The sequence below is a fragment of the Typopeltis vanoorti genome, chromosome 5 (assembly GCF_054136105.1).
Source record: "Typopeltis vanoorti isolate ZY-2024b chromosome 5, IOZ_Tvanoo_1.0, whole genome shotgun sequence".
NCBI lineage: Eukaryota > Metazoa > Arthropoda > Arachnida > Uropygi > Thelyphonidae > Typopeltis > Typopeltis vanoorti.
The window spans coordinates 68109028-68124514 of NC_143553.1; the positions used below are offsets into that span (position 1 = coordinate 68109028).

Genomic DNA, 15487 nt, shown 5'->3' on the forward strand with positions numbered 1-15487 from the left:
TTTTGTTTATAGAATGGTTTCAGAGGATCTGTATTTCATTCCAAGAATGGTTGGGTTGTTTAGAATTATTACCAAATCAACTAAGGCTGTAAGCCTATTATGTGTGTTAACTGCATCTATTATTCTCTAAACAGGCTGCCTCTTTTGTAGGATGAAAAATAATCTCCCAGGAAAAACTTATCACTCCATGAGACCATTTAATCCACTTATCATTAAAAAAAAAAATCATTTAAAGGTTTCTTCTTGTCCTAGAATTCATCTTCCCAATTTAAAAACAAATATTGCAGTTTCTCCATAGCTGCACTGTGGAGATTTTCCTCTCTCTCAAGAAGGATGCAGACCTTGCTTTTAAATAATCACACACTGACAGTATGATGATTGACACTATTGTTTCAGACAGAATTCTTACTTGAATGAATATATGTTCACATTATTAGATAAAAAAAAAAATGAAGATATTTTCAAAGAACTAAAAATAATATAACTAGAAGAAAAACAATTTTATGGCTATGGTTTTGCCTCCATTGTTGCAACCAATGGATCAGAGCATAATACAATCCATTAAATTAAAATATCGTAAAGATCTGCTTTTAAATGTAATTTGCCAAAATTATGATGTTACCACATCAATAAAAAATATAAATTTGAAGGATGTAGCATTTTCAGTTGCTGCTGCTTGGGAAGCCGTCGAACCTGAAGCAATTTGAGCGTCATGGAAAAAACTGTGGCCTTCTGGAATTTACCAAGATAACTACGGTGATACACAAAAAAAAGAGGAAATTCAAAACGTGCATAATTTGGTCATCATCAAATTCCTACCATGTACCCTCAAGGGGTGTACAGGATATGATAGTACTTCATGACAAAAATTGCATCATTACTAACTTCCTATCTACAATTTTCCTCCAAATCAGTCTATTACTTGTCAAGACTCCAACATTATCAGATCTTATATTTCTATCGTCTAAGGCACTTTGTACAGCATCAATCCACCTATATCTTGGTCTTCCTCTGGGTCGTTTTCCTGCCAACCTGGCAGAGAACACTTGTTTTGCTAATCTTTCTTCGCCCATTCTGTTTAAGTGACCATACCACCTGAGATTAGCTCTGTTAACGCATTCCTGGATGCTGACAATGTCAAGTTCTTACCTAATATCCTCATTTTTAATACGATATTGCCATTGATGCCATCTGTTCACGCCTATAATCTTTCTCAGGACTCTCATATCTGTGGTCTCTAGTCTTTGGTCAAGTGTTTTACTTCTGACCCAGCTCTCAGATCCATAAGTTAAAACTGGTTTGAACACTGTCTTGTATACAGCTAATTTAGTGTTCTAACTACTTTCTCTCTCATTCCATATGAATTTCTTCAATTGACTTCCCACCATACCAACTTTGCTGACTCTGTTGTCTATTTCTATATTTAATTTACCATCTTCAATAAAAATCGTGCCTAAGTAGCTGAAATGTTTTACTTGTTCCACAGGTTCTCCATTCACAACACAATTGACATTTTCAATGATTCTGCCTATTTTCATTGTCTTTGTCTTTTTATTGCTGACCTTCATACCATATCTATTACAACAGCTATTCAATTTAGTCAGAGAATCTTGTAGACTTGTAGCGGATTTATTTAGAAGTATAACATCATCCGCATAAAGCAAAGAGCTGATATTAACATCTCCAATTTTGATATCATGTTTAATACCACTTTCCTTCATAATGTGATCCATATAGATAATGAATAACAGAGGGGATAATGTACATCCTTGTCTCACACCAGAATTAACATTAAACCGTCTTCCTGTCCTTCCTTCAATTCTAACTGCTAACTTACAACTCAAATAAAGACTAAGTATTGCTTGATATAATGCCCCATTGTGACCATATAACTGCAGCGTATTGAATAGCTTCTCTCTTGGCACCTTGTCATGTGCCTTTTCCAAATCGACAAAACTTAAATACAGATCTTTGTTATATTCCCATGCTTTCTCGACTATTTGTCGTAAAGTGAAGATCTGATCCTGACAGCCTCTATTTGGCCAGAATCCAGCTTGTTGTTCACCAAGCTTTTCTTCCACAATTCTTCTCAACTGTTTCTCAAGTATACTTGCATAGATCTTTCCAGGAACACTCAGTAGGGAAATACCTCTGTAATTCTTACATTCAGTTTTATTTCCCTTTTTATATATGGGTACTATGAGAGCTCTACTCCAATCATCGGGAATTCGTCCCTCTGTCCAGGCTTTCTGAACTATGCAGTGCAGCCACTGTAAGACTCTTATACCACCATACTTCAGCATTTCTGATTGAATATCATCTACTCCTGCTGCCTTTCCACATTTCAAGCCTTTGATGGCTTTTTCTACTTCAAGTATGGATATGTATTCATGTCTGCATGCCTGGTCAGTGTTTTTTACCACTGTGCTATCATAACTGCTTGTTTCATTTAGCAGTTTTTCGAAGTAATTACTCCATACTTCAAGGATATCTTTTTCTCCCATTTTAATGTCACCTTTATCATCTCTAATGCCCTTTACAGCACTCTTTCCTCCATTCCTAAGCTTCTTCAACAACCTCCAGAATATTTTGTCACCTTCTTGATATTTATTTTCTATATTCTTGCCAAAGTCCTCTCATGACTTTTGTTTAGCTAGTTTTACACAGTGTTTAGCATTCTTGCATTTGTCTCTATATTCTCTAAGTGCACAAGCTGACTTATTTGACAGAAACTTTCGATATGCTTTCTTCTTTTCCTTCACTGCCTCTAGAAAGTGGTTTCAAATTTAAAACACGAATGTTTTTTTAATATAGCCCAACGCTTCATTGAAAAATAATTATATAATTCCTGTATTATCCCCAAAAAATTTAGTTTCACAGATATCTTAGCTGCATCATTAACTACCAAATTTAATGAATGAGCAGCACACAGAATAAAAAAAGCCCTTGAATTTATTTCGAGGATTTTTTCTGCAGTCCATTATGTTTGCCTCGCATATTTGAACCGTTATAAGCTTGACCACGTAAATCCGAAATGTTAATATTTAATAATTTTAAATAATTTTTTATAAATTGAAATAGTCCTTGCCAAGTGGTATCTTCTACAGATTGAAAACCCAAAAAAAGTTCGTGAATTTCTGCTATATTTATATCTTTATTTTGATTAACAAATCTAATAACAATAGATAATTCTCCTGTGTGGCTGATATCTGGAGTAGTGTGTCAAGAATTAATGAATAATATTTTGCCTCTTTAACCATTTCTAAAATTTTTTGTTTTATAGCTTCAGAAATTATACGGATGATTTCATTTTGTATTTTATCATCTAAACAATGAGCAGTGTTTCTTTTTTTGTGGTGTTTGGATGCAATGCAAGTGTTTTGCAATTATTGAATCAAATTTAGCGACAGTTTCTACTAACTTTAAAAAATTGCCATTATCATTTTCAAAAAATTTTTGTGAAGAACCTTTAAAAGCTATATATTGTCTTGATGAATATTGTATTATGTAGATTAACCATTCTATAGCAGATTGCCAATATTTTTTCTCAGTTTCATTTAATCTTTGTTGTGTGCAATCAATAGTGCATTTCTTAATCAACAACGTTTTAAGTTTGCTGTATTTTGAACAGTTTTTAATTAAAAAACAAATAAATGGACGCATCAGTCTTACAGTTTATTGCAAACCTGCCAATACAGTAGATACTTGCACTTCACTTCTACACACCATATTTCTCACCATATATCAAATAATCTTACAAAGAATGGTTTTCTTAGAAAATTGATCCACAAGATTCTTTTCTGTGACCCCCACAAAGACGACCGGAAGATATACATTACAATTCTACTATTGTGATTCCGTTTATAGGGACAGTTTCTAATAAGATTGCTAAACCTCAAACCACATGGAATACGAGTAGCTTTTAAACCTTCACACACCATTCGCCAATTCTTGAGATCTCCAAAAGATAGTAATCTTTTTTCAAATATGCCGGAGTTTACAATATACCCTGCTCATGCAGCTTAAATTATATTGGCCAGACTTCAAGAAGTTTTGAAATCAGAAAAAAGGAACACATTGGAGACGTCAATAATAATAGAGAAGACAAATGGCGCTTTGTTTCGGACTCATTTCTGTCACCAGTAACGATTGTTTTAAGGAAGTTTGAGTCCTTGCAAGCGGTTTTAATGAGGTCCTTGCAGTGTTCAATTTGATACCTTTTTTGGTCGTCGGTCAACTTGTCGCCGACGAACAAATCGCGAATTCAATTTATAAAGGCCCAAACTCTCGATCAAAATGTTGTTCACAGTTGATTTTGGAATCCCCAATTCATCTTCAATCAATCGCATGGACGATTTCCGTGTTTTTTTTTGGACTCACTTTTTTTTTGATGAAATCACTCACTTTTTGGATGTTAACTTCGCTCAGTCCAGTTTTTGGACAGCCCGGCTTTTCATCGTCCTCAATCGAATCAGGACCACCTTGAAATAGCTTAAATCACTTGTAAACTTTAGCACGGGATAAGCATTCATCACTGTATGCTTTTTGAAGTATTTGATGCGTTTCAGTAAAACTTTAACCAAGTTTAACACAAAAGTGAATCGCAGGTCTCTGTTTGAAACTCATTTTCCGACCGTTCGTCAAAACACACTGTCTCTCTTGGCACTATAACTCAGCTTCTAATGAAACACGTCATAAACAGTTGACACAACACTAATGAAGGTTGTCGCTTTCGACAACAAAAAGATGCAACAGGTGGCCCCACTAGTTTCTTCTATTTTCGAAATGTTCGGTTTCTTTTTGGACAGAGGGTATATATATATATTATAAATTTATAAATAAATAAATTAATTAATTTTCTATTAATTTTTCCCCTGTTAAAAACTGTCCAGCACATCAGCAACTTGATTTGTAAATTTTTGGCCTGCACATATAAAAAGGTTCACCACCACTGACCTAGAGGAATACTGTCAGGTCCAGAAGATTTGTTAGCATCCAAGCTATTCAGGATCCTTTAATTTCTTTTTCTTGTGAAAGACCAGAGGAAATCATGGAGTGAGCTTTCCTAATATTGTAGGAAGGAAATTGTTCAGTGGTAGTCTATTCAGGAGTTGAAGGAGAGAGAGAAATGATGCCAAAGTCAGCCTTATTTTTGGGTGATTTAAAGCACAATTTGACTAAGAAGCCTCTGGGCTTCTTAGTCAAATTGTGCTCTTCAAATAGAGAAAGTTCTTGGGGTCTATAAATATGTTTGGCATGCTCTTTGAAGGGCAAGACTCACACTACATTGAGCGGGGGGGATTGAACAGAAACTGGAACACCTGAATTTGCAGAATTAATATTCATTTAGGAGGATAGTTGCTATATATATATATATATATATTTTGAATAAGTCTATTTAGTGATTAAAATGATGGACAGTGAATATCTACAATTGTTTTATACCCCAACTAGAAAAATAAATGCAACTTTTACACATGAGATTAACCCTTTAACTGCTGAGAATGTATTATTATGGACTCGGAAATACACGCCTGCTTTGCTGAGCCCATATATGTGCAGTTGGCGTGTCTCCCATATTCAGACAATTTTTTAGTATGGAAAGAATTGTCGTAAAATATTCAAACTTCACAGGTAGGTTCCTCCTTCTATTGAACCAATTGAAGTTTATTTGGCTTGGGTTTCTGTCCTTGTATGACATCTAAAGAGAAAAATTTGAACTGGTGCAACTAATCACATGCAGCATGATGCATAAACCACGTGACTGCAGGGATTTCAGTGATGTCACCATATGGCGTTTACCAATAAATATCCGCATTATCTTACTGTGATCAAATTGATGAATTGTTAACTACAAATGAGTCGGGAGAAGAATTATCTGAGTTAAGTGAATTGTGTACTTCGGATGAAGATGATTCTGGTGATGTAAGTGTTACAAGCGAGCAAGATAGTGACAAAAGTCTCGATACGAATGTGCATAAGCGAATGCGTACAGAAGATGTATTGTTCAAGTGGCGTGATGATGCATTTACTCCAAGTGTACACGAATTTGATAGCAGTAATTCAGGAATAATAACAGGTAATATCACTGATGATTCTTCAGCTTTAGATATTTTTGAACAATTTTTTACCATAGAACTAATGACAACAATAGCTGACGAAACAGACAAGTTTCATACCTTCACCACAAATAATAGATCATCTTCACAACTAAAGTAGTGGAAAAACACCACCCCTCAAGAACTTTACATTTTTCTAGCTATTACAAAAAACTATTTTTCCACCTTCTGAATATGGCCATACTCTAAATTCCCACTGTCTCTATAATGTAAATTTGGAAAAAATACAAACTTAGCAGACTACCAACTCATGCTTATTAGGGAAATAATTCAAAAGTACCATATCCCCAGAACAACAGGGAGGTTGAAAGGACATCCATCACCTGAAGATCAACCACTGCATCTCAAAGAAAGGTATTTCCCTTCTCTTGTACCTTCTACTGAGAAGAAGAAGAATGCAGCTCGAGTTTGTTATGTCTGTTCCAGTACCACTCTTGAGTAGAAGAAGCGTCATGAGAGCCGGTATATGTGCACCGAATGTGACGTTTGACTCTGTGTACAGCCCTGTATTGAAAAATATCATTCCATGCTAAATTTTTAGGATTTTCATACCTTGGCACTTGGTAGGCTTAGTAATAACTGTGTTGCAAATAATAGTGCTCTTTATATATTTTGATTAATTTCTACATAAATTAATGTGTGGGATTTGCATAATCAAGTGGACACCCCTTGATTTTGCAAATTTTATAAAACACTATTATTGCCATTTTTGTGAGTGAAGAAATGTATATCAAGAATGTATGGTGCTGTCTGGACTTCTTATTTCAGTAAGAATTTTAATTGATTTATAAATTTTTTGCAAAATTAATTCAGCACATGGGGCAATGTCAGTAGAATATAAAATCAGCAGTTAAAGGGTTCAGAAAGTTTTTGCTCTCTGGCATTTGCCTGGTAAAAGATCCTTTCTCTCTTTTTTTTTTTTGATACTAAACGAATCCTTTAAGCTTTATTCTTCTTCTGTAGTTATACAGAGGAACATAATTATAAGTATGTTCTTCTATATAACTGTATGATGTTACTTAATTGTTTTATATTAGTCATATGACCTTCAGTTAATAAGACAGCCTTTATTTATAAAAAAAAAATCTAAAAAAATTCTCTCCAACTTTCAGTTGATGCATTATTATTTTAATTTACCTTTTTTTTAATATTACATGCAGTGCATATACATTATGCACTGCATAATGTATATGCACTGCATGTACATTATTAAGTTTGTAATTCAATTCCTTAGTTTAATAGTAACATATCTTTTAAAGTGCCACAGATAAATATTTTGTATATTTAAGGTGGCCAAGGAGATTGGTCATCAGAAGGATGTAAAATAATAACAGCGAAAAATAGCTTGGTCACTTTCACGTGCAACCAGCTTTCAAGTTTTGGACTACTTCAGGTAATCATCTATATTAATATGTTTAAAAATTAGTTTTACAATTCTATGAAAGTTATTAAAATAAAATTAATGAATTAAATAAAAAAAAATTAAATAATTTCTGTTTACTGTTAATTAGTAACTATTTTTTGCGATTTTCAAAGATAACAGGAAATATTGTACTGGTTAAATACCACAAAAGTTTCTCTGTGTAATTACTAACATTCGAGGTAGGTTCCAAAAGTTTCTGGCCCGACATATAAAATTTGTGCCAATTTTAAAATACCATGCATGACAGATAGCACCATCTATGGGTTGGAGAATGGATATGCTAACCACTCGTCCAAACAGGCTGGATATGATAGTTTCAACAAGATGTTATTTCAAGCTTTTAATTTGCCAGCAATCTTTCTCAGGTTATCTGTGAAAGTCAAGAATGTTGGAAGTTTTTTTCCCACTTGGTTAGGCTATAATAAATTTAGTTTAATTTATTATAGTTTAATCCTTTATCCAAGCGTAAGCAAACAAAGTTTGAGCCTGAAGTATCTTCAGGACTGAGGCAACTCGTGGTAAAGGTGGACCAATTCTCTCATCACTACTTGTCTTAGTATCTTGAATAATACAAAGTACATCTCCTTGCAGACATGTATAATGCTATTATGCATTAAGGGAAGGGCCACTACCCAGACTGTTTTCGACCTTTATTGAGGTCTTGTCAGTGGGAGCCAGATCCAGAGGTGGTGATAGTAAGGTGGAATCAATGGCGAAGTCATATTTACCTAACAAGTTGCCAAAAGATGTCTCACATTATTATTAAATTACACTGGATTTAGAGAAAGATGTTGGAAGTTTTTTTCCCCACTTGGTTAGACTATAATAAATTTAGTTTAATCCTTTATTCAAGTGTAAGCAAACAAAGTTTGTGCCTGAAAAATCTTCAGGACTGAGGCAATTTGTGGTAAAGGTGGACCAATCTCTCATCACTACTTATCTTAGTATCTCCCATAATGCTTATGTTCATGGGTAGTAGCCCTTCTCATAATGCTATGCATTAAGGGCCGCTACCCAGACCGGTTTCGACCTTTATTGAGGTACGAGTTGCCTCAGTCCTGAAGATACTTCAGGTGCAAACTTTGTTTGCTTACACTTGGATAAAGGATTAAACTAAATTTATTACAGTCTAACCAAGTGGAAAAAAACTTCCAACATCTTTCTCTAAATCCAGAGTAATTTAATAATAAGGTGAGACACCTTTTGGCAACTTGTATAGGTAAATATGACTTCTCCATTGCTTCCACCTTAGTATCACCATCTCTGGGTCTGGCTCCTGCTGACGAGACTTCAATAGGAGTTACTTCAAGATACTTTGGAGTTCTATTGTATTCTATGTATGCTGCTTTTTAAAGTAGACTTTAGGTGCATGGTTTCATTGGTTTTTATTTAAATGGAAAGCAATGACTTCAGTTTTATGCACACTGGGTTGTAAGTGCCACTGTTAGTATTTGCCAAATTTTCATATGAGTAAGTTCCAAAAGTTCCTGGCCTGACATACAAAATTCATGCCAATTTTAAAATGGTGTGGATGACAGATAGCACCATCTGTAGGGAGCTTAGTGTGCCAGTTTCAACTCTCTACCTGCGTCATTCAGTTGGACGCACTCACTTGACTAACACGTGGCACTCTAAGTGGCTGTGATAAATCTAGTACCCCGTTTTGATAAAGTTTTTCACCAAAGAAGGGCTTTCTCCAAGAGTTATCAAACAGCTTTTGGATGGTATTTATGGGGAAGCTTCTGCTTCATATTCCATCATGAAGGAATGGGCTAAACAGTTTTGCATAGGAAAAAAGAGTATGGAAGATGATTCTCATGATGGTCGGCCTGTGGAAGTGTGATGACTAAGGAAAATGTTCTCTTGTTTAGGAGGAACTGCTCAATGACAGGTAGCTGAGGTTCAAAGAAATCTCAGTAAGATTGGGGTTTTCTATAACAACTGTCTTTTGCATCATTCATGAGAAGCTTCACATGATGAAGGTCAGTGGAGGGTGGATGCCCCAACTTCTCATTTCAGTTCAGAAGGAGCATCATGAGACCTGTTCCCACAAGTTTTTAGAGCTTTGCCAAGGGAATCAGAGAAACGTGCTGGAATCCATTGTCACCAGGGATGAAACCATGGTCCTTTATTCTGATCCTCTTTCCAAAAGGGAATCCATGGAGTGGCACAAACCAGGTCAAGCACCATTGAGAAAAGCCAAGGTCACTTGTCTTTTCTCAGTCCACCAAGGAGATCATGGCAACAATCTTTTGGGATTACCTGGAAATCCTCTTGATTGACTTCAAGGAAAGGAATACCACCATGAGTACAGAATATTATGCTTCACTCCTGCATAAATTGTGCAATGCCATGAAGGAGCAGAGACAAAGAATGTTGAGTCATGGTGTTCGCCTGCTTCACGACAATGCTCAGTCCATACAGCTATTGTTGCGAAGGCTGCAGGGAAGGACTGTGGTTTCCAGGAAATTGAACACCCACCATACAGCTCAGATCTAGCACCCAGTAACTACTACCTCTTCTTGAAACTGCAGAAAGAGGAAGAAAATTTGCAGATGACAGTGAGGTAAAAGATGCAGTTTTAGGCCATTTTGCAGTACACACTATTTTTTTCAAGGGCATAGAAATATTAATTCAAAGATGTGAAAAGTGTGTTGAAGTAAAGGGAGATTATGTTGAAAAGTGACAGAGTTGTTTTCTTTCTATCACCTCTAAATGTTAGTCAGGCCGGAAACTTATGGAACCACTCTTGTAGTACTGTATATCACTATAATACAAAAGTTCCATAGTGAAATAATTTGTTTTAAATGCAAAATATTCTTAATTATTTCAATAGTTTAAACTTACAGTAACATATAAGAACAAAATAAATCAGGTTATTTGTTATGATGGTAATATATTGCTGATTTTTCAAATCAGCATTATTAGAACACAGAAGCAGTTATTATACAAATCCAGAAAACAAAGAAAACTATCATCAACTTAATAAATTGCCAATTTTTTTGTTCACTTCAGGTAACAAACAGGAAAAATGCTTTTGCACTTTTCATGCACCTGACAAATTTTAAACTGCTTGGCCTTTCAGTCAAGGTTAGGTAGGAAATCTGAATTCTTTCAGCAGGATCCCCAAAAAATAATAAAATTAAAAGACAGGAGAGATATTAAAAAGTTTCAGGCAGCTATTTTCAATAACTTTTGCTGTTTTAGTAAAGCCCAGAACTGTTGTAGTAAGTTATTCCCATCCCTCTTAAACCTTTTGTTCTCTTCAGGTACGCCTTTCTTTCAGTCAGTTTTGGACCAATTGGCTTTCTTTTTATTAGTAAGTAGGAAGAAATTGTAACCTAAATGACTAAAATTACAAATAAAATAGGAAATTAATATAATGTATAGCAAGCTAGCCTCCTTTTATTTTCTTGACAGTAGTAGTAGCAGTATCATTACTGCTAAATGCCATTTTCATTTACATTGAGTTCAATAGTATCTAACCTTCTAATATTTGACCATTGACTTATCTCAACATTGAATCCCTATCTAATTAACGTTGGAAAAATTGAAAAAATCAGTCATTCCGTTATTTCTTATTTTTGATTGTACTGTTATCTTAACATTGAGCCCTTACTTTACATTGGAAGACAAAATCGATCATTCCTGTGTGAGTTATTTTTTAATATTTTTACTAATTATCTGAATACTGAATCTTTATCCACCTACCATCAGAAAGTCCAGAGACTGACATTATATTATCTGTATTTTCAGTTTTACCTGTTACCTGAATGTCAATCTGCTGCTACTCCCCTCAATTCTAACATTTGATTATTCTGACTAACAGACTTTCAGAACCAAGAAGAGGTGTATGTAATTCACTGTATTATGATAGCAGTGGCGTAAATATTCTATCTTTTTTCCCCAGTTTTTATTTATTTTTAATTGAATCACTAACACCAATTCATTCATTCATCAAGATAAATGTTTTCTTTCACCTAGTTGATGTAATTTGTTTTAGAAGAGTACATATGTATAGAATTTTATTAAGAAAAATTTTCAGATATTTCTGGCATCCTGTTAAAAATACTTGAATATGTCCTAGACATTTATGTAACACTTTCTTACACTTAGTAATAATTTAGGGCATTCATTTCAAATGTCTCCATGAAAAAGTTAGCCAAGGGGAGAGAAAGAGGGAGAGCTCCTCTTTCTCTCGTAGTGTCTTGGTACTACAGGAAACCTCCTTAACGTGAATTCAATATGCACAATAATTAGTTAGCGTAATTGAGTGAAATGATACCATTCCCTGCTTTAAGCGAGTGATTAATCAATTAACATGATTATTTTTATGTTACGCAAAATTTTTTGTTGCCAGTCTGCAGCGAGCAGATTGGCAACACTTGTCAGTAGGCAGTGCTGCAGCCTGTGGCCAGCAACACTCAATAATTCACTCAAAGCTATCATCACAAGTGCACGTGCAAACTTTGTTCTCTTGCTCACTTTTCCTTCATTTTGTTTTAATTTAGATTCCTATAAGGCTTGATTATATTCAACCCCCTGGGAAATGAAGATGTGAGGAGCTTGCAGAACATTTAAAGAACATTCAGAACAGTTAAATGAGAAAGATCTCCTTCAACTAGAAGAACATCATGCATATGAAGAAGAAGATAATGTTATGATTAAGTATGATTATGTAATGTTATGTTATGATTGAAAACTAGCTCAAGTTCTTTTGCAGTTAGCTTAACTGCAAAAGAACTTGAGCTAGTTTTCAATCACACTGATCATTCTAAGGAAATTTTGTTTGACTGATCCTGATGTGGAACAAAGCTTTGAAGTCTGTTGAAATCTTGATAAAGTGATCACCAGGTATTGTAAATTGCATGACAAGATGAAAAAGTCGAGCACTATGAAAACATCTTTACGGTTTTTTTTTTGTTTTGTTTTGTGAAAAAGTAGTTCAATCAAATGCTTAGAGATTAAATAAAAATTTAAGCAATTGATTTTTATTAACTTTGATGATTTTATCCTCTACTATAGCTTATAAATTTTTTTTTCAAATTTATGCTGATGGATGAAATATAATTATTCCTATTGTTTATTGTATTCACTTAATGCAATTTCCTTTAGTGCGCATTAATTGACAGATTAATTAATTGCGTTAAGCGAGGGTTTCCTGTAGTTGTTTAAGAACAGAATTCAGGAATGGGTGGGTAGGAATATGATTACTCTATGAATCACAACTTGGTTTGTAAAGGAAGGATTTATGTTCGTAATTTGCTTACTTTTTACAATAAAGTGACAGCTAAGTTGGATATTGTTAGACTTTCTAAAGGCAGTTGATGGGATACTGACTGAAGCCTGTTATGTAAGTTGAAGCAGACAGGAATGAAATGAAGCTTGTGACATGAATAAGTGGCTGGTATGGACATCAGGGAGTAGTATATGGCAGCATTGAATCATAAAGAACGTTGTGACCAGTGGCATCTACAGAAACTAGACTTTGTTGCTGTTATTTTGTGAATATTGTGAATGAGTTGATGGGATACTGACTGAAGCCTGTTATGTAAGTTGAAGCAGACAGGAATGAAATGAAGCTTGTGACATGAATAAGTGGCTGATATGGACATCAGGGAGTAGTATATGGCAGCATTGAATCATAAAGAACGTTGTGACCAATGGCATGCTACAGAAACTAGACTTTGTTGCTGTTATTTTGTGAATATTGTGAATGAGTTGATGGGATACTGACTGAAGCCTGTTATGTAAGTTGAAGCAGACAGGAATGAAATGAAGCTTGTGACATGAATAAGTGGCTGGCATGGACATCAGGGAGTAGTATATGGCAGCATTGAATCATAAAGAACGTTGTGACCAGTGGCATGCTACAGAAACTAGACTTTGTTGCTGTTATTTATTTTGTACATGAATGATATTGTGAATGATTTGAGAGGAGAATGTTCAGTGATTTTGCTAATGATGGAGAGGATAGTAGCTATGAAGATGGCATGGAGATTCTGTAGTATGATTTAAATAGACTGACAGTGTAGGCTAAGTATCATGAACTAATGGTCTCAGTCTAATATGTGTAAAATGGAAGGTAATGCACTTTCAGCCAACAAGAATGCAGCCTGTATATTATGTTGATGAGGATCTGCTGCAGTAACTTGATGAGACTAGGAATTTAGTGATGATAATGTTGGATACAGAGTTGAGCTACAGAGGATATGTTGCAAAAGTTGCAAGATAGCTCAGAGGATCACGTGGTTAAGAAACATATTAACAAGCAGGGATAATGTGACTTTAACACAACTACATTTGACTGTTGTGTTGGTTTTTATAATCTGAGTCTCAGCACAGGAGTGGAAAAAATGTTTGATAATCCCATTGCACAAGGGTAGCCAGATTATGTTTAACTATTGACCTGTCAGTATCTCTGGAGTAGCGGTGAAAATTTTGGTGAAAAGTGGTGAAAAGTTGGTACGAGATTGCATACAGAAATGGGTTGACAGCGAATCTGTGCTTTGCAATGAACAACATGGTTAACTAAGGGAAATTTGTGTTTGAGTAACTTGCCCACATTTTATAATGATGTCACAATTGAGTTAGATAAGGGTAATGCATTCACCATAATACTTTTGGACTTTAATAAAGCTTTTGACAGAATTCAGCATGGAAGGCTGTTGTATATTTGTCTAAAATAAAGAATATTACAATCTCAGGGAACTTGATAAATGCTTGGGAGGGTAAGAGGAGACCCATCTGTCTTTGGAGGAGAGTAGCCAAGGTGAGAGTTTATAATAGGAAAGAATGTCAGTCTTAAGTTATATTTCTTTGACCTCCTAGAAATCTGGTGATGTAAGGAATTGGAACTCTTTGTAAGTTTCTTGGAGCTGGAGTGTAGAAATCACATATCTGCTGTATTTGTCTTTTGGAGAAACACTTTTTTAGCATATTGTTGTGGATGTTTTGAATTTCCAGCTGAAGGACTCGAGGGTTGTAACAACTAACATCTGCATGGCTTAGTAAATTCTGTATAATGCCTCGCCAGAAGGAGAACAGGAAAGTAAATGTCCAAATAAGTGAGTTTACCTTCTTTTACAATTTTCATAGTGAATTGTATTTGAAGATCTAAAATATTTATCTTTTTCCAGAAACTCAGGTTTCTGGAAGGAAGCCAAATTGCAAATATATCATCAGTATATCATACCCAGAAGGATGACCGGGATTGTATTAGAGTAAGGTTTTCTCAAAATGTTCTAGGTAGAAATTAGTCAGTGCAGGAGAGAGAGAGTGGACTGCTCACTGGAGTTCCTTCTATTTGTTTAAAGAATTTTTTTTGTCATAACTACATTAGCCAGAATGGATTATGAAGTCAAACAGTTTTATTATGTCATAAGGAAAAAATGGTGATATCAGTTGAAATGAAGCATTAATTCTAAGATTTCAGGGTACATTAACAGACAATGATTCCACATCTAGACTGATCATGAATCACTAGCTTGAAGGGGACGACTATTGATTTTTGTTAGAAACTCTGATCAGTGTTTGATGATTAAATGGGTATTTCCAACATTAGAACTTAATAGTTTGGTTAAAAATGTGGATATACAATAAGTAGGGGAGTCTATGATAGTGTGAAGGGGAACATAATCTTTGTGGGTGTTAAGTAATCCATAAAAATGTGGTGTCAGATCAAAGTGCAGCTTTAATTTTTGGATTGTAGCATTGTCTAGACTTGTCTAATCTTGGAATCAAACACTTGCTTTGAAAGTCCTTCCACTCCCATTCTGGTTAAGTGACCACCACCTTAGATAAGCTCTGCTTAATCATTCTTGAATGCTGACAGTATCGTGTTCATTTTTTTATATCTTCGTCTTTATATGATTCTTCCATTGATACTGCTTGTTCATTCCTGTAATTTTTCTTATAACTTTGATGTCTGTAGAATAAAATACAC

General features: G+C 34.8%; 1 protein-coding gene across 2 annotated transcripts in view; it reads left to right on the forward strand.

Moving 5' to 3' along the window:
• Positions 1-15487, forward strand: part of Remo (Remoulade) — a 338339-nt gene that overhangs the window by 245615 nt on the left and 77237 nt on the right. For both annotated transcript variants that reach the window (XM_090393156.1, XM_090393157.1), the window contains exon 14: positions 7409-7512. In XM_090393156.1, the coding sequence (XP_090249282.1) occupies positions 7409-7512 (104 nt within the window). The remainder of the gene's footprint in view (positions 1-7408; positions 7513-15487) is intronic.